The sequence below is a fragment of the Rhinolophus sinicus genome, linkage group LG02, assembly GCF_036562045.2.
Source record: "Rhinolophus sinicus isolate RSC01 linkage group LG02, ASM3656204v1, whole genome shotgun sequence".
Taxonomy (NCBI): domain Eukaryota; kingdom Metazoa; phylum Chordata; class Mammalia; order Chiroptera; family Rhinolophidae; genus Rhinolophus; species Rhinolophus sinicus.
The window spans coordinates 200,383,482-200,408,390 of NC_133752.1; the positions used below are offsets into that span (position 1 = coordinate 200,383,482).

General features: G+C 56.8%; 2 protein-coding genes across 3 annotated transcripts in view; one reads left to right on the forward strand and one right to left on the reverse strand.

Moving 5' to 3' along the window:
• The window catches only part of SELENOO (selenoprotein O), a 17,239-nt gene extending 14,045 nt beyond the window's left edge, over positions 1–3,194 (forward strand). The window contains exons 6-9 of the mRNA XM_019712320.2: positions 1,097–1,247; positions 2,189–2,374; positions 2,486–2,642; positions 2,727–3,194. Of these exons, the coding sequence (XP_019567879.2) occupies positions 1,097–1,247; positions 2,189–2,374; positions 2,486–2,642; positions 2,727–2,900 (668 nt within the window). The 3' untranslated portion in view covers positions 2,901–3,194. The remainder of the gene's footprint in view (positions 1–1,096; positions 1,248–2,188; positions 2,375–2,485; positions 2,643–2,726) is intronic.
• TUBGCP6 (tubulin gamma complex component 6) lies at positions 1,654–24,896 on the reverse strand. 2 transcript variants are annotated; one of them, XM_019712318.2, is made up of 25 exons: positions 23,672–24,896; positions 22,594–22,757; positions 19,718–19,928; positions 13,262–13,435; positions 11,978–12,099; positions 11,402–11,465; positions 11,168–11,277; positions 10,869–10,960; positions 10,634–10,773; positions 9,471–9,620; positions 9,081–9,162; positions 8,908–8,996; positions 8,704–8,819; positions 7,409–7,547; positions 7,063–7,134; positions 5,496–6,915; positions 5,272–5,330; positions 4,936–5,077; positions 4,661–4,838; positions 4,442–4,583; positions 4,160–4,354; positions 3,961–4,093; positions 3,665–3,878; positions 3,413–3,594; positions 1,654–3,324 (listed from the first exon to the last, which is right to left on the reverse strand). In XM_019712318.2, exons 1-25 carry the CDS (start codon positions 24,410–24,412, stop codon positions 3,233–3,235), a joined length of 5,223 nt encoding a protein of 1,740 aa, XP_019567877.2. In that variant the 5' UTR covers positions 24,413–24,896; the 3' UTR covers positions 1,654–3,232. The 2 variants fall into 2 exon arrangements, 1 of the variants encoding a protein (XP_019567877.2); XR_012494209.1 differs by lacking the exons at positions 1,654–3,324; positions 3,413–3,594 and having other exon boundaries at positions 3,743–3,878; positions 4,167–4,354; positions 23,672–24,554.
• Positions 24,897–24,909: the final 13 nt, after the last annotated feature.

The following is a 24,909-nucleotide window of genomic DNA, read 5'->3' on the forward strand; positions in this document are numbered from 1 at the left end:
ACCAGTCTCTTAAAATGTATGGAAACTTGTTTTATGGTCTAACATGGTCTGTTGTGGAGCATGTGCTGCTCTAGTTGGACAGAATGTTTGATCTAGTTGGTTCACAGCACCGTTCAAGTTCTTCTTATTGACCTTTCGGCTACATGTTCCATTTATTGGAAGTGGGGTGTTGATGTCTCGTTATAGGATTTTTCTCTCTCCCTTCAATTCTACAGATGTTTGCTTTATATATTTTGGAACCCGTTTGGCGCATATACGTCCTTAATTGTTACATCTTGATGAATTGACTCATCAATAAATGCTTTCGTAAACTTTTTACTTAAAGTATACTTTGATAGTAGTAGAGCCACCCAGCTCTCTTTAGAGCTATTTGCTTGGGACTTTTTTTTCATCTTTTCTACTTATTTTAGTCTAAAGTAAGTATCTTAGAGACAGAATGTCGTTGGATCTGTTATTCACCTGTTCTGCCAATCTCTGCTTCTTGATTGGAGAATAATCCATTTACTTTTTAAGTAATTACTGATAAGGCTTCTGCCATTTTGCTACTTGTTTTCTGTGTCTTACACCATTTTTGTCCCCCATTTTCTCCACTACTGCTTTCATGTTTGACTTTTTGGTAGCATGCTGTATTGACTCCCTTCTCATTTCCTTTTGTGTATATTTTTTGGATGTTTTCTTAGGGGTTATGTGACTCTTTTAACAAGTCAGGCTGAGGATCGCGTGGTATCTGTCATGTATTGAGCCCTGTGTTGCGCGCGTTTCTGTCAGTGGCTTCTCCCAGACAACTACAGCTCCTGACGCAGGCAGTGGTGATTGCAGTCACAGCACTGAGGGCCAGAGGCCAGCCTCAGGGCCTTCACTACTGTACCCATTTTACAGATAAAGAAAGCGGGGCTGGAGGCCTTGAGAGATTGAAGGGACTTGCCAGGTTCAGAGTAGTGGCTGAACGGCGTAGGGCAGAGGGCTCAGGAGTCTTGGACCTGACGCCGAGTCAGGCTCCCCCACGTGCATGGACGTGGGGGTCAGTCTGTGAGTGGGCACTGCAGGCAGGAAGTGCAGGGTGCTGGGAGCAGCGCCCTGAGCAGCTCTATTTCAGGTGCTGACTTCACCAACACCTTCTACCTGCTGAGCTCCTTCCCAGTGGAGCCGGGCTCCCTGGGCCTGGCCGACTTCCTGACAGCGCTGACCACACAGTGTGCCTCCCTAGAGGAGCTGAGGCTTGCCTTCCAGCCCCAGATGGACCCCCGGTGGGTACTTGGGTCTTGCTTCCATGGAGTTTGCTTCCGGAAAGGAACATTCAGAACAGAGCATATGGGGGGACTTGCTCTCAGGGAATGTTGGACAGTTAGCTGGGCACCTGGGGGCCCACACGGCCGCTCCACTCCCAAGACTGGTGGATGGTCCTGTCCCTTCTCCGTGGCAGAGACCCACTGGTCAGAGGACAGCGATATTGCCATTGGTATGGGGAGGCCAGATGGCACAGGCCAGATGGCACCAGCTCTCGGGCCTGCCCAGGATGAGCCCATGGGCCCTCAGGCTCCCATCAGGTTGTGCTTTCTGCACCATCGCCCAGTGGGAAAAGCATGCCCCGAGGGTGCAGCCCATGTTCAAGATGAGACCTGGGAGATATGTTTTAATAAACGAGCCAACAGACTGGGTCCGAGAAGAATTTAGTGCAGCAGCGTGGGGAGTGGGCTGAGGCTCTCAGGACCCGCCAAATGAAGCCAGTGTGAGGGGGCAGGGGTGTCAGCGGCTGCCCCTGATCCCCAGGTCCTTTTGGAAGTGGGGAAGGATCCAGCCCTGTGGTCATCGTGGGAGGTGACAGCATTAACCTCCTCCCAAAGGAAGCTGGTGCTGGGTTGGGATGTAGATGAGTGCCAAGCAGCAGAGATGGGGCCCCACTGCTGGTCTTTCCTTTGGGACCCAGGTGGTCCCACACCCCCTCGCCCCCACCCCTGGGGTCTTCCAGAGCAGCCGGTAGCCTCTGCTTCTCGGGTGCAGCTGTGTCCCGTCATGTGAGGGGCTGCTGGTAGGCACCTGTGTGCAGCGAGGCAGCTGAGGCCATTGCCGCTGCCTCCTCCCTGCAGGGCAGTCGTCACTGAGGTGTCCAGCAGTCCCAGACTACGGTCCACAGCAGTGGTGGGACACTGCTGCTTCATGGGTGCACTGACACCGCCCCTCTGCGCAGGCAGCTTTCAATGATGCTGATGCTGGCCCAGTCGAACCCGCAGCTCTTGGCACTCATTGGCACCCAGGCCAACGTCACAAAGGAGCTGGAGCGCATGGAGCAGCAGTCACGGCTGGAGCAGCTGAGCCCGGCCGAGCTGCTAAGCAGAAACAGGGACCAGTGGGCCGACTGGCTCCAGGGGTACAGGTGAGGCCAGTCTGCCACCCGGGAGGGGGCTGCGGCCCCCCATGCAGGGAACCCATGGAGGTGGGGTGGGGGCTGCAGCTACTGGAGGGTGGGGCTTGGATGTGCTTCCAGAGCCCGGCTGGAGAAGGACAGGGAGGGTGTCGGTGACGCTGCCGCCTGGCAGGCTGAGCGCATGCGTGTCATGCGCGCCAGCAACCCCAAGTATGTCCTACGGAACTACATCGCGCAGGACGCCATCACCGCTGCCGAGAATGGAGACTTCTCAGAGGCAAGGACACTCTCCATCCTATCCCTCAGCCCCGCCTGCAGCAGGGGGCGGCCCCCCCAACCTGCTGTGCTCCTTCTTCTCCAGGTGCGCCGGGTCCTAAAGCTGCTGGAGGCCCCGTACTGCACGGAGGGCGAGGCCACCGAGGCCCTGGAGGCCGCCGAGCCCGAGGGGACCGGTGGGGAGGCAGGCAGGCGGCGCTCCTACAGCAGCAAGCCCCCACTCTGGGCGGCGGAACTCTGTGTCACATGATCCTCGTAGTTGCCTTGGAGGCCTCCAGCCGGAGGCCCCCAAGGCCCCACGTCCAGCCGAGTCCAGGAGGCGGTGCCCAGCCAGGGCGCAAACCTGCAGCCCGACTCTCCATGACGGCAGAAACATCCAGTCAGGACCTGACCTGTCTCTGCCCGACGCTGACTCGGCAGCCCAGCGCCACGCTCAGCAGAGGGGGCCGGGCGGCAGCACCACCCACCTTGCCAGCCCAGGGGGGTGGCATTGCATGGCTCCCGCTCCTGGGGTGAAGGCCCTGAATAAAGTGAGCAGCAGCGTGCGTCCCGACCCGAGTCTGTGTGGTCACTGGCCGGCCCGGCGCCAGCTCAGGCGTCCTGGTAGTAGCTGTTGAAGTTGATCCGCAGCAGGAAGTCCTCCAGGTGGGGCTGGTAGCCGCGGTTCACCAGCTTCGTCACCACTGGGGGGGGGGCAGCGGGCAGGGGGCCGGGTGAGCCAGCGACTTGAGGCGCGTCCTGTGGCCCACCCAGCCCGTGGGGACAGCGCACCTTTGAAGAGGAAATGGGAGTAATACTTGAAGGTGCTGTAGGACTGCTGCATGAGGGCGAAGTTGGGGTGCTCGGCCGGGCCCCAGGGCTGGGAGATGAGCTGGCTGCGGAACTTGAGGACGAGGCTGAAGACACTGTGAATGATGTTCATGACCGGCGCCGCCTTCTCTGTCAGCAGGCCCCTGGGGAGCAAGGGCACTGGTGAGGGTGCCTGGCCACACCCCCGCCCCCCCACCGTGCCCACAACCTCACCTGAACACAGCCTTGTGCAGGTACTCAGCATGGGCCCGTCGGATCTCCTCCAGGTCGCCCACCGCCGCCAGCCTGGCCCGGAACTCACACCAGGTGACATGCAGGATCTGGTTGGCGATGTAGCCCTGGGTGACCTTCACGAAGTGCTGCATCTCATGCTTGAACAGCTGCAGCTGGCGCAGCTGCACGGAGCCGGCCGCGGGGCTCAGCAGGGCTGTGGGGTGGGGGGCGGAGGAGGCAGGTGTAAGCCATTGCACGGGGCAGGGCAGCTGCCAGGGCCAGGCCGCGGGCCTCACCTGTGCGCTTCAGGTGGAAGCAGATGTCCTTGAGCGTCCACATCATGAGCTTCAGCTGCAGCAGGAAGGAGAAGATGCCGCCGTACCTGCTCAGGCAGCTCTCCGTGATGACGATGTTGAGCGGCCAGTCCACCTGTGGGGAGAGGCTCAGGGCGTGCATTGACCAGCACCCGCCAGCCCAGCCTCGGGCCCTGCTGACCTTGTACCTAAGCTCCAGGCAGCTCAATACGTCGGGGGCGTTGGGCGCAAAGGCCTCGGGCAGGAACTTGAGGGCGAAGGACAGGTTGGCTGCGTGCGGGGAGTCGCCATGCAGGCTGTACTGCAGCGCCTTGCTCAGCACCGTGTTCAGCGCCAGTGGGCTCAGCAGCTCCCCGGGTGTCTGGCCGGCCCCGAGCTGAGGTGGAGAGGGCACAGGGTCCCAAGGCATCCAGCCGCCCACCCCGCGCAGCCCCCGCCACGCCCCCTCCACACCTGGGCTCACCTTCTCGAAGAGCAGGTCGCTGAGGGACTGGGCGAACTCGCCGTCCTCCATCAGCAGGAAGTGGCGCAAAGCCTCGAAGTGGGACTCCAGGCGCAGCTCCACGAAGAAGTAGTCCACAGCCGCCTTGTTCACCAAAGAGACACTGGCGGGAGGAGCCTGGAGTCAGGGGCCAGCCAGGTGGCGCAGCCGGGTGGGCCTGGCGGGCAGGCAGGCACTCACTGGGCGGCCAGCGGGGCAGTGATGGAGTGCTTCATGAGAACGGGCAGCGGCAGCAGCTCACTCAGCTGCACAGCTGTCTCATCTGTGTCCGGGTAGGGGTGGGGGTCCTGGGGGAGGGCAGTGGGGGTCCTCAGGTAGGGCAGCCCGTGGTGTAGGAGGCGGGCGGCCGGAGGCTCTGCTGCGGGGACAGTGCAGCCCATGGTCAGTCACACAGCAGGGACATGCCGGCCAAGCGCCCTCCCTCCCGCCCGCCCGCCCGTGGCCGGCCCACTCACACATGGCCTCGTAGCTGTCCGGGTACTGCTCCAGACGGTACCGCCTCACCAGGCCTGCCAGGTAGGCCTGCTCCCCATCCACGCACGGCGCTGCCGCTGCCTCCTCCCTGAGGCCCACACTGCTCTCGGTGGCTGCACCTTCCTAAGACGACACAGCCTCAAGACCCCTGCCTCTTCCCCAGGAGCCAGGAGCCAGAGAGGCAGGAAAGGGTGTGGGGCCCACGCGCTGCCCGACCCTGCAGGCACAGGCCCTCACTGCCCAGCAAGGCCAGGCGGGGCGGCCAGCACTGAGCTCCCCTGGCCCTGACCCCACAACCCCGACCTCACGGCCCTGACCTGAGAGCTGGAAGGCTGACTTGAAGAGCAGTCATCAGTGTCCCCACTCCTCCCTGGGCCTGAGGGGCACAAATGGGATGGGAGGGGGGTCAGGGCCAAGTGCCTGCTGTGCGGCAGCACCTCCCAGGTCCCCAGGACAACAGACTTCTCGCCCTTCCTCCCTCCCCTCCCCCTCCAGTCCCCAGGCACCACCAGTGACAGGACAGCTCTGGGGTCCCACTGACCTGGCTCCTCGGAAATGCTGTCTCCCAGATCACAAGACATGGCCATGGCAGCTGGTGAGGCCTGCAGGCCATTCTCTTTCCCGGAGTCAGAGCAGGAGCTGTGTGAGGCCAGCTCTGAAGGGGGCTGGGGCTCATGTTCCCAGGCCGGGCTCTGTGCTCCCAGGCTGACGCCAGACTGGGACACGTGGACAGGGGGACTCTGGTGGGGCCTGGGCGTATCAGGCTGGGCTTCCTCTGGGAGCACCCCCAGTATCACCTGGGACTGAGATACATGCCCGTGGACGTTCCACCGTGGCCGGGAGGGCACCACGTCACACACATTCTCCCCCACCCTGATACTGGCATCAGACACGTGCCCGTGGACATTCCACCGTGGCCGGGAAGGTGCCACGTCACACACGTTCTCCCCCACCCTGATGCTGGCATCAGACACGTGCCCGTGGACGTTCCACCGTGGCCGGGAGGGTGCCACGTCACACACGTTCTCTCCCACCCTGATACTGGCATCAGACACGTGCCCGTGGACATTCCACCGTGGCCGGGAAGGTGCCACGTCACACACGTTCTCCCCCACCCTGATGCTGGCATCAGACACGTGCCCGTGGACGTTCCACCGTGGCCGGGAGGGTGCCACGTCACACACATTCTCTCCCACCCTGATACTGGCATCAGACACGTGCCCGTGGATGTTCCACCGTGGCCGGGAGGGTGCCACGTCACACACATTCTCTCCCACCCTGATGCTGGCATCAGACACGTGCCCGTGGACGTTCCACCGTGGCCGGGAGGGCGCCATTCTGGAAGCATAACCCCCTGTGAGAACACCAGCCTCTGGCACATGCCCAAGGAGCTGCCTGACGGCTGGGCTGCACCCCTCCTGGCGGGGGTTGTTCCTGGGTGGGAGTGGGTGAGGCAGAGCCACCTGCCCCTCTGGGACACATGTGTCCAGCTGCACGTGAGCATTCCCACACAGCTGCAGCCCCTCACAGCCCAAGCCGCCTCCTACAGTCTGGAGGGACCCTTGGGGGGCTGAGGTAACCACAGCTGGCCTCAGGATGGTTCTGAAATCGTACTCCTGCGGCCCAGAGGGCCCTGTGCCCGTTGCTGCGGATGGAGCTGAGGTGGGCAGGGCTGAGCCGATGATCTGTAATGCCTCTCCCAGGTCAGGGGCCATGCCAGCGAGTACAGGCTGCTCAGGCCCCTGCCCCGTAGGCGGGACGTCTTGGATGCTGAGGCCTGCAGAGAATGGCTCCGACCTCTCCGCCTGCCCTGAGCCACAGGCCCCCACTGGAGGCTCCAGGGGCTGTGGTGCCCACATGCCCGGCCGGCTCAGGCCATCCCAGGAAGCCACCTGCTGCTCTGCACAGCCAGAATCACAGCTGCCGCCTCCATCCGGGCACTCGGGGCCCGGAGACAGGGCCTGAAACACAGTGCACGTTGGTCCCTTGGTTACCTGGCTGTGTCCCCAAGTTCAGTTCTACAACCAGCACGAAAATCCATTGAGCGGACAGGCCTGGGCACCCACGTCGGCCCCACACTCACACCCTGGGTGCTGCCCCAGCCCCACCTGGGAACGTGTGCTCGGGAGGATGGCCAGCGGCTCCAAGGGCTTCCCCTCCGACACATCTTGCAGCATGGCCTGAAAAGAAATGAGCAGAGCTCACAGCCACCCCGTGCAACCAGAGCCACAGCCTCCGTGCCCAACCACAGTGGTGAGGCGAGGCGAGGTTCACGCTTTGCCGGCAGCCCGGGCCTCCCAGCACTCAGCACTGTGGTCTGAGGGCGCCAGCTGCTTCCCAGCCAGGACACCTCGGAACAACTGCTGAGTTACCAACGGTCCCCTAGAGGGACGCACAGGTCTGCATGCAGTGTCTGGGGTTCTGAGTGCCCGCAGCCCAAAACCACAGCGGTACCTGAATGCGCTCCTGATCTTCTAAGAGAAAGCGGAGCCGTGCACCCGCCAGTCTGTGCCTCTGGATTTTCCACAGCGCCTTCTGTTCACGACGAGCTGCCTCTGCAGACAACTTGCTATAACGGTCAACCAGCGCCTGCCTGAAGCCACGCCCAGAGGACCAGTCACCAGGCAACCCCCACTGTCCAGCTGGCTCCCTGTGGGCTGCGATGGCCCTCCAGGGCAGAGGCCCCCGCGGGCAGTCTGCACAGCCCAGCACCTTCCCCAGCTCTAGAGCTGGTCCAGAGGGATCCCCACAGCCCCTGCAGGAGCCTCGCCAGGCAGGTCATTCTGCCCATCTGACTGGGATCCCCTGGGGGGCAGGTACCCAGCTGGACCTTAGCACACGTCTTCTGAATGACCACCAGCATGAGCCCCTACACAGCCTGAGGCAAAGGGCCTGGCAGGCGCAGGGAACCCAGGCTGCACGGGAGGCACCTCCCTATCCTGAGGAAAGCCCAGAAGACTGAAGATATACGCAGATGTTTTATTTGCTTAGTTCAAAGCCAGTCCAGCATGTTTCTCCCACTGACTTTGATCCACTCGCTAGCAGGGAACTGGGTTCAAACCTGGACTGGCCATTTCCAGTTTGGCCTCCACAGGGCAGGCGACCGCCTCCATGTGTGAACGGGAAATAACAGCTACCCACATGTACGTGTGCTATACACATGCAGATATGTACGAAGACAACACGACGCTCACACCGACACACACAGACGTGTGCACACATCACTCTAGCTCCAGGTCACAGCTCCAGAAACAGCATCTGAAGTTGGGACAACTGAAACCCCAAGGCCATGAGCAGGAAGGGACAGCTGCTCCCACAAAGGCTCCCGAGATGCCAGCTCTGCTCCCATCTTAAGGGAGACACAGGAGGGCAGCACAAGCTCGGCACTGTAGGGAGACCAATCTCGGACGCTGTATGGGACAAACACCCATCTCCGGCGGTAACAGGTTTAAAATTAAGTCAACAGGAGCTGTTTCACTAAAAGAACACACACAGCGGTAGGACAGGCGGTGTGCGGACCTGCCTGGACTCCAGGCCACACCCCCCAGACACACGCAGACACTGAGGGCAGCTTAGGAGAGCTGAATGCGCCCATGTCCAGAAGCAGTGAGGCCCGCAGGACGCTGGGAGCCAAGACGACAACTTGCAAATTTCCCAAGTAAAAAGTGCAGTGATGGTCACTAAGGTCAAGCCCTTTGGCTACCCTGAGGGGTCAGCCCGAGTGACCGCTCTGCCCGCGGCCGCCCTACCTCGCCTTCCGCTCCAGCTGCTCCTCCAGGGCCCTCAGCCTCTGCTCCCTGTCGCGAAGTTCACGGGCGTAGCTGAAGTCGTTGTCCAGCTCCTGCTGCCGGGCCGCCCGGCGTCGCTGCACAACACACCCCACACGAAGCCCGGCTGCTCAGACGCCCTGCGAGCGGCCGCGCCCCGCCAGGACCTGCGGCCTCCCCACCCACCTCCTGGTGCTTCACAAACTGCTCCTTCAGCCTCTGAAACTGCTCTCGCTTCCGGGCATCCACGGCCATCCGCTCAGATATCTGCCGATCTGCACACAGGGACAAGGCACCATCGTGAGGGGCCCACAGGCGGCCCCAGAGTCATAGTCACGGGAGGGCTGAGCCCCACGCACCAGTCAGCGCACTCAGCACCCGGGACGCCGCTTCGCGGGCGTGGACGATTAACTCTTGTTTCGCAATTTCCATTCGCAATTCCTGGAAAAGACCATCTGTGAGCCATGCATTCTAACTGTCCCCTCCCCTGGGGTGGGTGGGGGTGGCTGTTCAGACCCCAGCGGATTCCTCGGGTCACGGCCAAGCCATGCGGGCGCGGCACCTCGGCCTCAGCACTGACGGGGGCTCGCCCTGCAGGAGCCTGGGCTCCAGGACAGGACAGGAGGACAGAGCCCCAGCCCTGGGCACTCCCACTAGATACCGCCCAGGGCAGGGGATGCGCCAGGGCACACCCAGCGCCCCTCGAGGGGCAGGGGTGCAAGGGAAGCCCTGGGCTGCAGGCTTCACACCTTCTCCTCCTTGCTGACGGAGCTGTGACGCGCCACTCTCTCCATGCGCCCCACGTAGATGGCACAGTCCTTCTCTATCTCCTTCAGCTCCTCAAGGGAGAAAATCACCGAGATCCGGGGCACGGGAACGTCGGACCAGCAGAGGTAATGCTGCCAAAGAGGGAGAGCCCACATGAGCCTGGGACACGCGGCTTCCGTGCTTCCGGGGACTCGTATGGACATCCTCCGTGGCTCCATGGACACCAGGCAGGCTGCATGGGGTCTCGCCCGGGCCAAGCCTCCCTGCGGCAGGGGCCAGGCCTGACTCCAGAAGGGTCTTCAGAAGAGGCTGCCAAGACCGGGGGACCCTGCTGAGCCTTTTGTCCTGAGGAGCGCCAGCCTCACTGAAGCCAACCCAGAGCGGACAGACTGGATGCCTGTTCCACACTGCCCTGGGCACCTGACCCCTGGCACTCCCCACACCCCCAGCCAGTCTCCGGGCAGCTCTCACCTGCATGGGCTTATGCCTGTCCTGGCCACTCCAGGCTGTCCCCAGCACAGCACTGGAGGGACCCTGTTAGCCGCAAGCTGAGCCTGGCCCCTTCTCGGCCCTGACTCGCCGGCCAGCTGGGCCCCTGCTCAGGCCTCCGCCCACTGTTCCTGCTGCCGGGAAACCCCAGGTCTACAGAGCCAGCCCACCGGCCTCTCAGCTCGGAATGAGACAGCACCTCCTTGCAGAGGCTGCCCGCCCGTCCACACCCTGTGGCTGATGCTTGGGCATGGGCCACATGGACACCAGTGCAGGGCTCTGTCTAGGCCTCCACTCCAGAGCCCAGCCAGCCCTCAGGGCTGGGGACACCACCCCCTAAACCAGCCTGGGTCCACCTTCCCGCAGATGCAGCCCAGCCCCATCCCCGTGGGGCGTTTCCCGCGCAGAGGAGGCAGAAAGGGGCCCACTGCCCCTCGGCCCTGGAAACACCTTCGAACAGTGCCCAGAAACGAGCCTGTCATGAAACTCTCAGGTCACCATGACTCCCGTTCCAACGCGGCTGACCCAGAGCTAAGGACAGAAGGCCAGGCCTCAGGGACAGGGGATGATAGATCTGGACCTTGGCTCCCAGAGGCCAGAAGGGACAAGGGACAGGGACCCTGAGAGGGGACTGCGGCGGTGGGGAGCTGCTCACCCGGGGACAGCAGAGCTTCAGCAGGTTGACAGTCTTGCCGCAGACGTACACGTCCTGAGCGACATGCTTCAAGAAGGCAGGCACACAGTCCTCCACCTCCTTGGAGAGGAGCACGTAGCCATGGGTCCAGTACGCCTTATCTAATGGGGAGCAGGGCACACGGCTGCTTGCGTCCAGCGACCGGCCTGACCACCCAGTGGCGCAAAGCCCAGCCCAGCAGCCAGCTGCCACCTACCTCTGAAGCCCAGGTACTCGTGGTTCACCTGGATCATGAACTCGCCATATACGTCTCGGAAGACCCCACTGTACACCCAGTCGTGGATGAACCTGCCAGGGTGGGCGGGCCAGCAGTGAGGTGGTCATGGAGGGCATCAGGGTAGGCTGGTCTGTCCAGGGGGCCCACAGTCCAAGCCCCCACCTGCCCTCCCCCTCCCCATCTGTGATCCCTGCTGGCTGCAGATGTGCTCAAATAGCCTCGGGGACTGTGTGTGGCCGTGGCCCCGGCCCCGGCCCCGGCCCTGGCCCTGGCCCTACCTCGTGTAGGGCTCGCAGCTGGTCTTGAGCAAGGACAGCAGCACTGGGTAGTGCTCATTGCTGCAGTTGTCCAGGGCCTCCTGGTACAGGTAGGAAAGCAGCTTCACCCCCTGGAGACAGCAAGGGGAGGGGCTCAAGTACGCATACGACAGCCCCACCCCCACAGCTACGCCCAGCTGCTCCCCCTTTCCTGCAGCCTGCCAGGCCAACACTCAGCAAGAAAGCAGAACTCACAGTGGGGAACGCAGTCCTGGGCTCCTCTGCGCAGGTGCCCACACCACAGAGCTCAGCCAGGTACCTAGACACAGAGGCGAGGTGAGAGCGGGTGAGCAGGTGCTCGGAGCCCCCAGGCCCGGGTGCGAGCAGGTGAGCAGAACACGTTGCAGGCCCTTCCCTACCCGTCTGTGTGCTCAGCTTCCAAACCACCTGCACATCCAGGCCCTCAGACTTCACCTTCCTGCTGGACCCCTCCCGAGGCAGCCCGTGCTCCCCCCTTCCCAGGCTCAGCCAAGACTCCAGATCGCTGGGAGTACATGACCCTTCCCCATACCTGCAGCTTTACCTTGAGACCCCTGCTGTACCCCCACCGCCTCACCCAGGTGGCCACCACCTCTGGCCGGGATGACAGCCAAGCCTCCTCTCGGGGGCTTGCCCTCTCCACCCTGCTGTGTCCCTGCACAGCAGCCCAGCACCTGGTGAGCTCAGGTGGAGCAGGGGCCGTCCAGACACCTACCAGGAGTGCTGTTCTCACAGGCCCCCCATGCCGACCCCCACACGGCCCCCACACTTGGCTGCCATGCTGCGGCTCACCTGAGCTGCCGGCCCAGCTTCTTGAAGAGAAAACCAATGGTAAGGAGGCTCAGCGTTGGCGGAGTGGCAAGGACGCAAGCCCGGTAATACTGCAGGTACCTCCTCAGGCCGCTGGTGAAGGCCTGTCGGGCAAGGGGGCTGAGAGGAGGGCGGCTGGGCACACAGCCGCTGCCGAGCTCAGGACCCGACAGGTGCTGGGGAAAAGGGCTTCGCTTCCACCCCCAACCCCGGGACTCCATTCTCCTGGGGATGGGCATCACAGACACCCCAGCCAACTGGAAGCAAGGAGTCCAGGCCCACAGCAAATCCTGTCCTGCAGCCAGGGCCAGACGCTCCAGGAAACTGGCACCAGTGGGTCCCAGGTGGGATTCTGGAAAGCGTGGCCAGGCACTGCACACAGATCTAGCTCTGAAAGGGTCCCTGGCCGCTCCGACCCTGGGGTCTGTGACACATGCGTCCTGGGCGGCACCACAGCCGCATGGCCGCAGCTCAACCCACACCTTTATAGGATGTCTGCAGGAAAACCCACCAGTAAGGACACAGCTGTCCTGCCCTCACGTCCCAGACAGCCGACAGCACAGTCCCGCCGTCCTCAGTTTCCCCCTGCCCTTCCCGGCCCACTCTGACCCAGCTCCGCGGGCCCAGTCTACACTGTCTAAAAGCTGCCCGTCATCGTGTCCACCGTGCTACAGTGCCAAGCCGTGAAGGGACCCGCACAGCCCAACAGCCCCCACTGAGCCTGGCACCCTGCGTCCTCCACCCATCCCCCCTGACGCCCTCCTGTCAGTGCTCCCAGAACGTCCTGCTCAGCGTGGATGCCGCCCCCCCACCCCCGCCGCCATGCGGCTGCACCCACGTCCTGGGGACCGTGCTGAGCATGGGGCCAGCTGTAATGCTTTCACGGAAGATCTGCCTCAGCCCAGCTCCTGGAACTTCAACTCGCCAAATAAGGGAGACCCACTGTTGGTCGCCGCTGGGGACCCGGTGGGGAACAGCAGGGTGCGCCCAGCCCACACCGCCGGGCCTTCCCCCGCGACCCCACCTGTGGGCCACACCTGCCTCCCACTATCCCCCGGCCCCAGCATGTCTGCCCAGGTTCCCGGGGAAGTGGCGATGAGGTAAAACATCCCATCCCTGAAGAGCAGCCATCGGTTTGAGACGTTACAAGGCAACAAGGCTCTCAGTGCCAGGACCTGGGGGCAGGGGGGGTCAAGGAAGCACCTCCCCAGATGTGTGTACAGTTCTCAGAAGTTCTGCCAGCCTGCGAGAGGCTGCGGGCCCCACCTGGAACACGAGGCCCTTGCTGCACGAGGAGTCCAGCACCGGCTGCAGAGAGAAGTGACTCAGGCGTGTGTAGTAGGTCCCGCATTCAGCCACGTCCGACAGCAGGCTGCTGATGCTCTCGGGGGACGTTCCCGACACGTGGACGCCCCGCTTCACCACGAAGGCCTGAGTCGCCTGGACAGGGCAGCGGAGAGGTCGCGGAGGCTGGGCATCCTGAACCTCCCCTGCACACCACCACCCCACTCCCCGCCCCACGGCACTGCCCAGAGTGCCCAACCCAAGACACAGAGACCGGAAGTTCCAAAAGCTAAAAGCAGATGGCTACAAAGCACACCCAGCTGTCCCACCCACCCCTAGTACTAAAAACATACAGAAATGAGGTGTGGTTTTTCGCTGACCACACTGAAGAATCCAGGCTTAAAATGTCGAGCCATGTGTGGAAAAGGACACCGAAGACAGGGTGCCTTCTGCTCTCCAGGAGATGTGCACACGGAACTGCTTCTTGGGGGCAGAAGCTTTAAACAAGTGCCATCAGATCTGATACCAGGACTCCCAAGGATGTGCCCCGGGGACACAATGGAGGGTGCACACAGGTATCCGCCACAGCACGTTCCCCACGATACTGTTTATAGCCACAGAGAACGAGGATAATCTGATGGTTGGCAGCAACCCAAACTTGGGGGATACAGCGAAAGCAGTGTTCACAGGAAAATTTATAGCTGTTAAGTGACAACGTTAAGAAGAAAGGTCTCCAATCGATATCTGCACTGCACAATTTAAGGAACTAGAAAAAGAAGTGAACTAGGGCCGGCCCGGTGGCTCAGGCGGTTAGAGCTCCATGCTCCTAGCTCCGAAGGCTGCCGGTTCGATTCCCACATGGGCCAATGGGCTCTCAACCACAAGGTTGCCAGTTCGATTCCTCGAGTCCCTCAAGGGATGGTGGGTAGCACCCCCTGCAACTAAGATTGAACACGGCACCTTGAGCTGAGCTGCCACTGAGCCCGGTTGGAGCGTGTCCTCTCAACCACAAGGTTGCCGGTTCGACTCCCGCAAGGGATGGTGGGCAGCGCCCTCTGCAACGAACAATGGCAACTGGACCTGGAGCTGAACGGCACCCTCCACAACTAAGATTGAAAGGACAACAACTTGACTTGGAAAAAAGGCCTGGAAGTACACACTGTTCCCCAATAAAGTCCTGTTTCCCTTCCCCAATAAAATCTTAAAAAAAAAAAAAAAAAAAAGCTGGCTCTTGGAAAAGATTAATAAAATAGACTGGTGAAAAAAAAAAGAGAAAGTATATTTACCAAGTGCCAGAATGTGCAAAGCACACTTAACCCTTAAAAAAAAAAAAAAAAAAAAAAAGTGAACTAAATCCAAAGCAGAAAAAAGAAAATAACAAAAATGAAAGCAGACAGGAGCGGCCAGATGGCTCAGTTGGTTCGAGCGTGAGCTCTGAACAACAAGGTTGCTGGTTCGATCCCCACATGGGCCAGTGAGCTGCGCCCTTCAAAACTAGATTGAAGACAACAAGCTGCTGCTGAGCTGCCGGAGGGGAGACCAGATGGCTCAGTTGGTTAAGAGCACGAGCTCCCAACAACAAGATTGCCGGTTCAATTCCCACATGGGATGGTGGGCTGTGCTTCTGCAACTAAGATTGAAAATGGCAACTGGACTTGGAGCTGAGCTGTACCCTCCACAACTAGATTGAAGGACAACTTGGAGCAGATGAACCCTGGAAAAACACACTGTTCTCCAATATTCCCCAATAAAAATATTTTTAAAAATGAAGTAAAATCTCATTATTAATTTAAAAAAAATGAAAGCAGATATAAATAGAGACTAGAAATGAAGAGAATCATGAAACCAAAAGTTGGTTCTTTGACAAAACTTTAGCAGGCCCAAGAAAAAAAACAGCTAAAAACAACAACAACAACAAAAAAAAAAAAGGAGAGAAGACTCAAAGTACTAAATCAGAAATAAATGTGGGCATCACTACCAGCCTTTAGAGAAATGAAAAGGACTGTAAAAAAAAATACCAAGAACAATGGTTTGCCAACAAATTAGATAACCTAGATGAAATGGACAAATTCCTGGGAACATACAAAGTCACAAAACTGACTCAAGAAGAAACAGAAAATCTAAATAGACCTGTAAAGAGGACACCGACCAGGGAACCAAAGCCCTACTGGGGGTAAGTGCCTGACATTAAGCTTCTGATTGACATGCATCCACTTCAGAAACATCCCTTCGGACATTCCAGCTGCACGACGAAAATGCTAGTAAAACACCGAGACGAGGAACCAGCCGCCCCATCCTGGAAGTTCCCCTTTTAGGAACCCCAGGGTAACTTAGATAACTGACCCTTTAGGGACCCCAATTCTCCTTCCTGTGCCCTAATTCCCACCCTTATGTTTTAAATCCACCAACAGTGAACCCATGAAACCCTAGGCACCCCTATCCTGGACCCCAATAAAGGCAGAGCCCCAGGTCTCCTCCCCCATCCCTCTCCCCAAGACCTCGCTGGGTGGTCCCGCTCATGCTGTGTACCCTCCAACACCTGTGAGAAATGAATTTTGTTCTTCAAAGTTCCCTGATGGTTTCTTACTGAGGAGCGTCCTGCAATCACAAGTGCCGGTGGGGGGCATGTCTGGGGGCGCTCACCACAAGTAAATATGGCTGTGTGACAGCCTCAGGCACTCCCAGCCAATAGGACCACTATCAAAGGCCGGGACCGACACAGCACCTCCCAACAGGTTAACATGATACTGTGTTTCCCCGAAAAGAAGCCATAACCAGGAAATAAGCCCAAGAATGATTTTTCAGGATGCCATCCTCTGAACATAAGCCCTAATGCGTCTTTTGGAGCACAACTTATTATAAGACCCAGTCTTATTTTCGGGGAAACACAGTAAATGTTGTGTATTTTGCCATGATTTAAAGAAAACGAAAGTAACAAAGGCCCCTCTCAACAACTGAAACCCCAGAATCAGATGGCTTCACTGGTGAATTCTACCAAACAAAGAACTAACACCGATTGTTCTCAAACTCTACCAAAAATTGAAAAGGAGGAGGATGCACTTCCTAATTCTAAGAGGCAAGTATTATTCTGATTCCAAAGAAGACAAATACATCACAGGAAAGAAAACTACAGGCCAGGATCCCTTATGAACATAGGAAACCCTCTATAAACTATTAACAAGCCAAATCCAGTAGCATATTCATATGATTACACACCACGACCAAGTAGGTTTAATCTCAGGAATGCAAGGCTGGTTCAACATACGAAAACCAATCAATGTAATAAACCACATTAATAGAATGAAGGAAAACGTGATTACCTCAAGTGATGCCCCAAACATGCATTTGACAAAATCCAACACCCTTGCACGATAAAACGCTCCATAAACTAGGAATAGAAGGGAACCTCCTCAACATGATAAAGGCCACACATGAAATACCCACAGCTAAGGTCAGTCAGTGGTGACAGACTGAAAGCCCTTCCCCAGGATCAGGAACAAGACCAGGAAGCCTCTTTCACCACTTCTGTCCAAACAGTCCTGGAAGTCTCAGCCAGAGCAATGAGGCAAGAAAAAGAAATAAAAGGCATCCAAGTTGGAAAGGAAGAAGTAAACTTATCTATTTGCAGACGACACAATCTTATATACAGAAAGCCCCAAAGAAGCCACAAAAACACTATCAGAATTAATAAGCAAATGCTACAAAGTTGCAGGCTGCAAAATCAACACACAAAAATCAGTTGTATTCTTATATACTAGCAATAAAAAATCTGAAGAGGAAATTAAGAAAACAATTCCCTTTACAACAGCAATGTAAGAATAAAATACTTAGAGATAAGTTTAACTAACAAGGCAAAAGGCTGCTAGAGTGAACACTATAAAACATTGCTGAAACAAATTAAAATCCTAAATAAATGGAAAGACATCCCATGTTTGTCGACTGGCAAAAATAACTCTCCAGAAAATCCACCAAAAGAGCGGTTTATTCGGGAAAAGAAAAAGAAACAAAAACCACCACCACAGTGCGGGAACGCACACCTCCAACCCGGGGCTCCAGCCGGCTGATCACGTGAAGACAAAGTAGCAACCCTGGTTCCAAGATGGCTGTTGTATATATCAGCATCCCTCCCCACGTAGTTACTACAAAGTCCAACAGGAAGTCAGGAGTAGAAAGCCAACAAGGGCCCAGCTCCACCCATAGTCCTCCCAGCTCTATGGTTAAGCATTTTAAGATGCGAGTTATTTTTACCATGTTCATGGACTGAAATATTTACTATTCTTAAGATGACAACACTACCTAACACAAAGCGGCCCACAGAGTCAATGCATCCCCATCAATATCCCAGTGGTGTTTTCTGCAGAAATAAACCTATTCTAAAACCCATGTGAAAATGCAAGAGGCCTTAGTAACCAAAACAATCTTGAAAAAGAAGAAAAAAGCTGGGGAATTCACACTTTCTGGTTTCAGAACTTACCGTAAAGCTACAGTAATCAAAACTCTGTGGTACTGGCATGAGGACAGACATACAGATCAATGGAACAAAATAGTGAACTGAGAAATAAACACTCACGTACATGAACAATCAATTTCCAACAAGCGCACCAAGACCATTCGATGGGAAGTCTTTTCAACAAATGCTGCTGGGAAAACTACATATCTAATGCAAAGGAACGAAGTTGAACCCTTTCCTTACACCATATACAAAAATTAACTCAAAATAGATCAAACACCTAAAGTTAAGAGCTAAAATTATCAAAGTCTTAGAAGAAAACAGACAAATCATGACCATGGAGTTGGCGATTTCTTAAACAGGACCCCAAAGGCAAGGGCAACAAAAAATAAGACTTTTTGTGCTTTGAAGGAAACTATCAAGAGAGTAAAAAGACAACCTACAGAATCGGAGAAAATATCTGTGAATTCTAAATCAGACAAGGAATTAATATGCAAAATGTCTAAAGAACTCCCACAACTCAACAACCCAATTCAAAACTGTGCAAAGGCCTCAGACACACATTTCTCCAAAGGAGATACTCAGACAGCCAATGAGTCCATGACAAAACGGTCAGTACCATTAGTCATTAGGGAAATGCAAATCGAAGCTACAATGGCACAGCACTTCAGCCCCACTGAGATGTCTGTTATTTACCAAAAACCCTGAAAACAACAAGTGTTAGTGAGGGTGTGGAACCCTGCTACGTTGCTGGAGAGAATGTAAAATGGTGCACCTGTTGTGGAAAAGTTTCTTGGTTCCTCAGAAAGTTAAACACTGAGCTACTACAGGGCCCAGCAATCCACTCCTGGTTTTCACTCCAAGGAACTTAAAGCAGGACTCAAACAGCCTCTTGTCCACCTACATTCACAGAGCTCTGTTCACAGCAGCCGAAAGGTGACACAACCCAGTGCCCACCAATAGATGGACGGATGGCCACACAAAATGTGGTCTCTATATATGTGGAGTATCTATCCTCAAATGCAGGAAGTGCTCCACCTGCTACAACACGGATGGGCCTGGAGGACGTCATGCTCAGTGAGGTAAGCCGGTCACAGAAGGACAAATACTGTAGGTTCCACTGACACAGCAGGTCCCTGGAAGAGTCACGCGCATAGAGACAGAAAGTAGATGGTGGTGCCAGGCTCTGGGGGAGGGGCAGGTGAGTGAGTGTTTCATGGGGACAGTTTGTTTGGGAACATGGAAAATTTTGGAAATAGACAGCAATGACGGTTGCACACAGTGTGAATGTAATTAACGCCCCTGAAATGTGCACTTCACCTGGCTGAGGTGCACGTTTTGAGTTGTGTGACAACAAAACACTACAAGGCCATGAAATGGTGTTCTAGAACAAGCTTCAGAGGAGCAAGGCTGTGCTCCCAGCATACTCAGATACGAGAACAGCCCCTGCACAGGGTCACTTAAGACAGGGAGACAGGCTGGGCACACATGTGAAAGAAGGCAGCCGGAGATGTACCAACAGCTTCATTTTGTGCACAGATCCTTTCAGCAGCGCCCAGAGAAATGCAAAGGCTGGATCAGCTGCAGCTCTGGTCACAATGAGCAGCACCCCCAGCCTACTGTCCAGGGGACATGTCCTCGGCAGTGAGAAAAGCCATCGACAATGAGGTAAGACGTCACAGGACAGCGGCCCTTCCAGTGGCGGTACTCCTGCAAGCGGTCTGCCCTGTCCTTGCACAGGATATGGCAGGGGAAAGGCACAGACAGGGTGGGCCTGTTTCTACTATTCCACCGATAGCAACAAACATCTTACGTTCGTTGAGTTTGTCAAAGGGCGTTAATAAATTAATAGTTTTTAGAGCTAAAATGAGACCATCGCTGTAGTCCCCTGCGGGCCTCACCCCACCTGCACTGGGGCTCACAGCTAAGGCCACGCTCTCCCTACCCTGGGCCATGCACGCCTGTGCAGCGAGCACCCTTGTCCTTACCTGGGAGAGGGGAAACGTGGAGGACACAACCCCAATCAGCACGTTCAGGGCGTCCTTCACCAGCTCGTGCTCCTTCACCAGGAGGGGCCGCGAGGCCTGTGGGAGGGCCCCGCCCAGCACCTGCAGCTCCCCGAGGCGGAGCCTGCAGAACCTGTCGAAGGCCTCCCTTCCCGCCTCGGTGAGGTAGGGCTCCTCTCTGTGGCCGGGGGCGCTGTGTGGGGGACAAAGTCACAGGCATCTGAGCTACTGAACCACCGGCAGGAGGAAGTGACTCAACACAATAATGCCTCTGAAATGCGATCAGGCATGAGTCTCAAGTGAGCAGAGTGTCTGACAGGCTCTTGCTGACCACAGCCAGCCTTCGGGACAAGTCCCAGCAGAAGCTGACGTACCCAGCACGCAGAATGCACAATGCGGGCATCAGTAGGACCACTGCCCACAACGTGACTTCATGTTAGAAACAAGTACAAGGTTTGCACGCCCACGAGCACAGCATATTCACAACTGCCCAAAGGTGGAGCACCCCAAGTGTGGATTAGAAAGCCGTGCTCCAACCCCACATGGAATGTCATTCGGCCTTCAAAGGGAGGACATTGGGACACATGCCACACACAGATGGACCTGGAGGACGTCATGCTCAGTGACATTAGCCAGTCGCAGAGGACAAGTACTGTGAGATCACACTTATGTGAGGTCCCTACGCTAACCAAATCCAGAGGCAGAAAGTAGGAGATGGTGCCCGGGGCTGGGGGGAGGGGTGGGGAGAAAGGGAGTGTTTGATGGGGATGGAGTCTCATTGGGGAAGCTGAGCAAGTTCTGGAGATGGTGGTGGTGAGAGCTGCACAAGAGTGTGAATGCACTTAATGCCACTGAAACTGCGTACCTACAAATGGATAAATGGTAAATTTTATGTGAGTATATTTTACCCTGTGATTCAGAGCTGAGGAAGAAAAGCCCATGAAGGAAAATACCAAATTCACACCCACCGTGGGGACACTGAGGACATTACGTGTCCCCACAGAGAACTCAGCCCTTCATGTAATGAAACTGCTTCCCCCAGCGCTGGCTCTCGGGGGAAGCACAGGGGAGGGGTCCTCCAGAGGTCTGAGCAAGGGAGGACCGCCATCCTGGGTGTGGACCGACAGAGCTCTGCTTCTGGCAGGAAAGCAGCTCCCTTACCTGCCCACTGGCCAGCGCTCACGGCAGGAACCTAGCAGGAGGCTGGGATCGAAACTGACCCAGTTCAAAAAATTCACCAAGTGAGCTTGAGCTTCAGAGGGCAGGGGCAGTGGATGCGGCTGAGACAGAACAGGTAGAGGAGGAGCCCTGGGGGTCGGCCTGCAGAAGCCACCTATGCTTATGCTGCCAGGTACAGTCCTCACAGGAAACACCCACCGTGGGGACACTGAGGACATTAAGTGCCTTGAGAACAGAGGTGAAGAGAAACTGGGGAGTGGTCATGTCTTCTGAACAGTGGCCTGAGAAACTAAGCTTAGAAAAGTAGTGTCAGCTAAAGGTCATCGCTGACAGCTCAACACCAACAGGAGTCCCCAACTTGGGGTGCGGGTGGGAAGAGACTTAACAGTTCAATGGTTAAACAGCTGGGCTGTGAGCCATTGAGAGCCAGCGAGCCAGCCCAGTGTTGCTTCTCCACTCCAGCCCACCACACAGCTCAGCTCTGCTCCACTCTGTCCTGCCTGCCCCCACGCTGGCCGGGTTTGGCCGGAGTTTGGCGGAGTTTATAACTTACTCTGCCTTTGGCAGAAAGGGAAAGTGTGCTCTCCCAGCCAGGGGGAGCTGACTCATAGAGACAGAAGTCCCCGTCCCTGGTCCAACTGCTCCGTCCTCATGCAAATGAGACTCCAAACCCTGTTTGATTGGTGTAAAAAACTGTACTGACTGATGAAATGGAGCCGCTCTGATTGGTCAATGAAGATGCTAAGAGAAAGGGCTAACTTGTTGGGCCACATTTTAGACATGTGAGGGCTCAACAGAAAGCCAGATGGTTAGAGTGGCTTTGTACACAGAAGACAGGACTGAGGCCTCACAGGGTTACAGGGCAGACAGCGCTCGAAGACAAGACAGCGGGCCACACCGACAGTGGTTAGGGAGCTGCTGTGTGGGGAGGATGAGCACGCCAGGAAAGCTGCCCCAGAGGACCAGTGCCCACACACACCTGTGAAACGTCTGCCCCTGAGCAGGTGCTCAGGTGCAGGAGACCCTGCGGGAGCCCATGGCTGCGTCAGGAGGCACTCAGCTCCCTGCTAACCGCAGTTCTTTTATTCAGTGTTCCCTATGCTGCTATTTCACGGACCTACCCACAGATGACATGTGACAAGAGGGTGCCATGACCAAACGTTGAAAATCTGTGTCCTCTATTCCCATTCTGGAAGTTTCAAGAGACAGAAGCCCTGTACAGACTCTGAGAGGTCCTGAGTGGACAGGCCTCTGGCCCCGGATGAGCCCCATGAGCGAGCTGCTAGCAGCAGTCAGGGAAACCCTGCTGACGCGCTCACCAGCCAGAGCGCTCCCAGCTCTTCTAGATGCGAGGGACGGTGGGCATGAAGAAAACGCCTCTGGCAGCACCCCATGCCTGGGACTGACCACACAGCCTGCCAGGCCGCCCTCATGGTAACGATGTTAACTCAGTTGCCAACTGACTGCTCTAACTGGAAAGTGTGATTTGTGGAAGTTGCTGGCACACTGGGAACTTCCATGAAGCCTGGGAGTCCTTTCTCCCAGGCCTTCCTCTCAACTCCCAAGCTTCCAGGCTCCTAATCCCATCACAGCTGCTTCTACAAACAACTCCCTGGGCTCTCTGAGTAAAGCCATATTCACAGCGGGGAGAAGTGATTTAAGGGCAAACGCTCACGTACCAGCCAACTTGCTCCCAGCACCTCCGCTTGCTGGCCTCGTAGGTGAGCACGGCCTCCCACAGGTCCATGTCGGGGGTCATGCCTGGTTCAGACTGGGAATCAGGAGTCAAGTTGGATGCTGACTGGAACCCTTCATCTTCGGACTGGTCCACACTCTGAGGAACCTGGAGACCAGAGGAAAGAAGGAAACACCACAAACATCTTTGGGTCGACCTTCACCCAAGTGTGATCAGAATTCCAGGATTCCCCACACATTTTCACTTACTCATATGGGAAAGACCTAGCAGAATGTTTCTATTTTTCTGGAGCACGAGTGTACTACATAGTGTTTTTGCCTCCATTAAACCATTAAAAGTAATTAAACAAATTAATTTACTAATGTAGCAATTCCAATTTCACACAATGCATGAGCCTCCACAGAACTTACAATGAAATTTTTCATGAAATGTCTCCAATCTGGAAATTCCATTTGGGGGATGCAGCATAAAAATCATACCAGAGACAGAAAAGTTTACATAGACCAAGATGTTCACTAGAGCATCAGCTTTGTCTGGGAATAACCTTAACACCCCATAAGGAAGTGACTGATGACAGCACATCCTTTCATCAGTACGTATAAAACCGCCACATCCAAAGTCCAGTGATTTACCTGACAATGTAGGAAAACCGCACGTTACAGGTGGAAAAGTATATAAAACTGCATGCAGAGTCTGAACAAATATTTTCTGCCACATGTGGCTACTGAACACTTGAAATGTGGCCTATGCAACTGAGGAACTAAATGTCTCATTTTAATTAAGTTTAGATGGCAATTCTAGAGGGCAGAGGAAGTGAATTAACAACATGCCGTGTCAAATACAAGACGAAAAGCAGCATGTTGGAGGACTGGTGGGCGGCAGCGTCCTCGCCCAGGAAGGTGGGTGCCAGCAAGCCCACTTCGGCTGCCTCACCTCAGCACAGCTCAGCCACCAGGTGACCTGGACTCTAGCGCTACCCTACCTTTAAAGTGACAGAAGGAAGGTCAAAGGAGGCATTTCCAAATGCTTCCACAGCTACAGGCAGGAGAGGGGCACTCTACCTTAATACACAGTCCAGACAGGTCCACGCTGCCTGGCACCAGGGGCAAGTCCAGTCTGACATCCATGTCGTACGTGCGGCTGTGCACCAGGGCTCCGAAGAACGAGGCCCGGGTGTCTCTCTCAAACCTGTCACCACAAGGGTCACCGTACGAGAAGAGCCCGACAGAGGGCAGGCCGGTGCCCGGCGCTGCCTCCATCACCTGAAGCGCTTTCTGGATCGTGTCCTGACATAAATACTCCTCTCTGGAGATCAGAGACTGAACGTCCATCTCAAACACACTCAGATCATAGCAGTCGTAGCCGCTGTAGGGCACGTTTCTCCCAACGTGCTTGTTGTTGACGAAGTAGTCCCGTTTGGGTGGCAGCACTTGAGGGGGCCCACTCCCTGCCAGCTGGACCAGGAGGTCCAAAACCGACCGCACCTCCACAAGCGGACAGCAGGGGGCGGCTTCGAGTTTCTCCACCAGCTCCTCCAAACGGTCAGCCTCGGGGCCCAGGCCACCGACTCTTAGGTCAAAGGACAGCATGAGCATCTTGTTTTTCACTGGGACTTTCCAGAGGTCAGGCTGCAGCTTATGAGTCTCATCTCGAAAAAGCTTCGTGAAAAGAGCGTTGTACGCAACCCTCTTGAGGCTCTGCTTGGCCTCCTTTCGGCTCACGCTGCGCTGGCCCAGGTGAGCCTTTGCAGCGGGCAGAAGGGCCTCGCACAGGTCGTCGAACAGCTGGGTGATGCTGGCCATGCCCTCCCTGTCTCAACTCCGGGCCCTCAGCGAGTGGGCAAGCGTCTCACCCGGGCTGCACGTCGGCCTCTGAAAGCCAGAGCGCGGACCCCACAGGGATGCCTGGCAGGCGGCCTCCTTAACCGGCGCCTGGAGGCTCAGAACTTGTATTTTAACGGCCGTCTTGCGGTGGTTCTGCCCTCCCCGGCCCAGCCCATGCCCACCTGCACCCCGCGGCCCGCCACAGCCTGCAGAGCGCCAGCCTGACACCTCCCAATTCCGTAGCCCTCAACCTTTAGGGGTCACAGAACCGTGACAAACCCAAGGAGACGCGCGCGGGCGGTCCGCAGTGGACGGACCCGGCTTTGCACGCCGTCTCCCGTCGCCCGGGAGGGAGCGGGGGTGCCCGGCAGGGGGCGTGGGGTCAGGCCGGCGCGGCCGCCGGCTCACCAGGCCTGGTCCAAAAAGAGCGCGCCGCATCGGCTCCCGCCGCCGTGGCGTCACTGCCACGCGCCCCG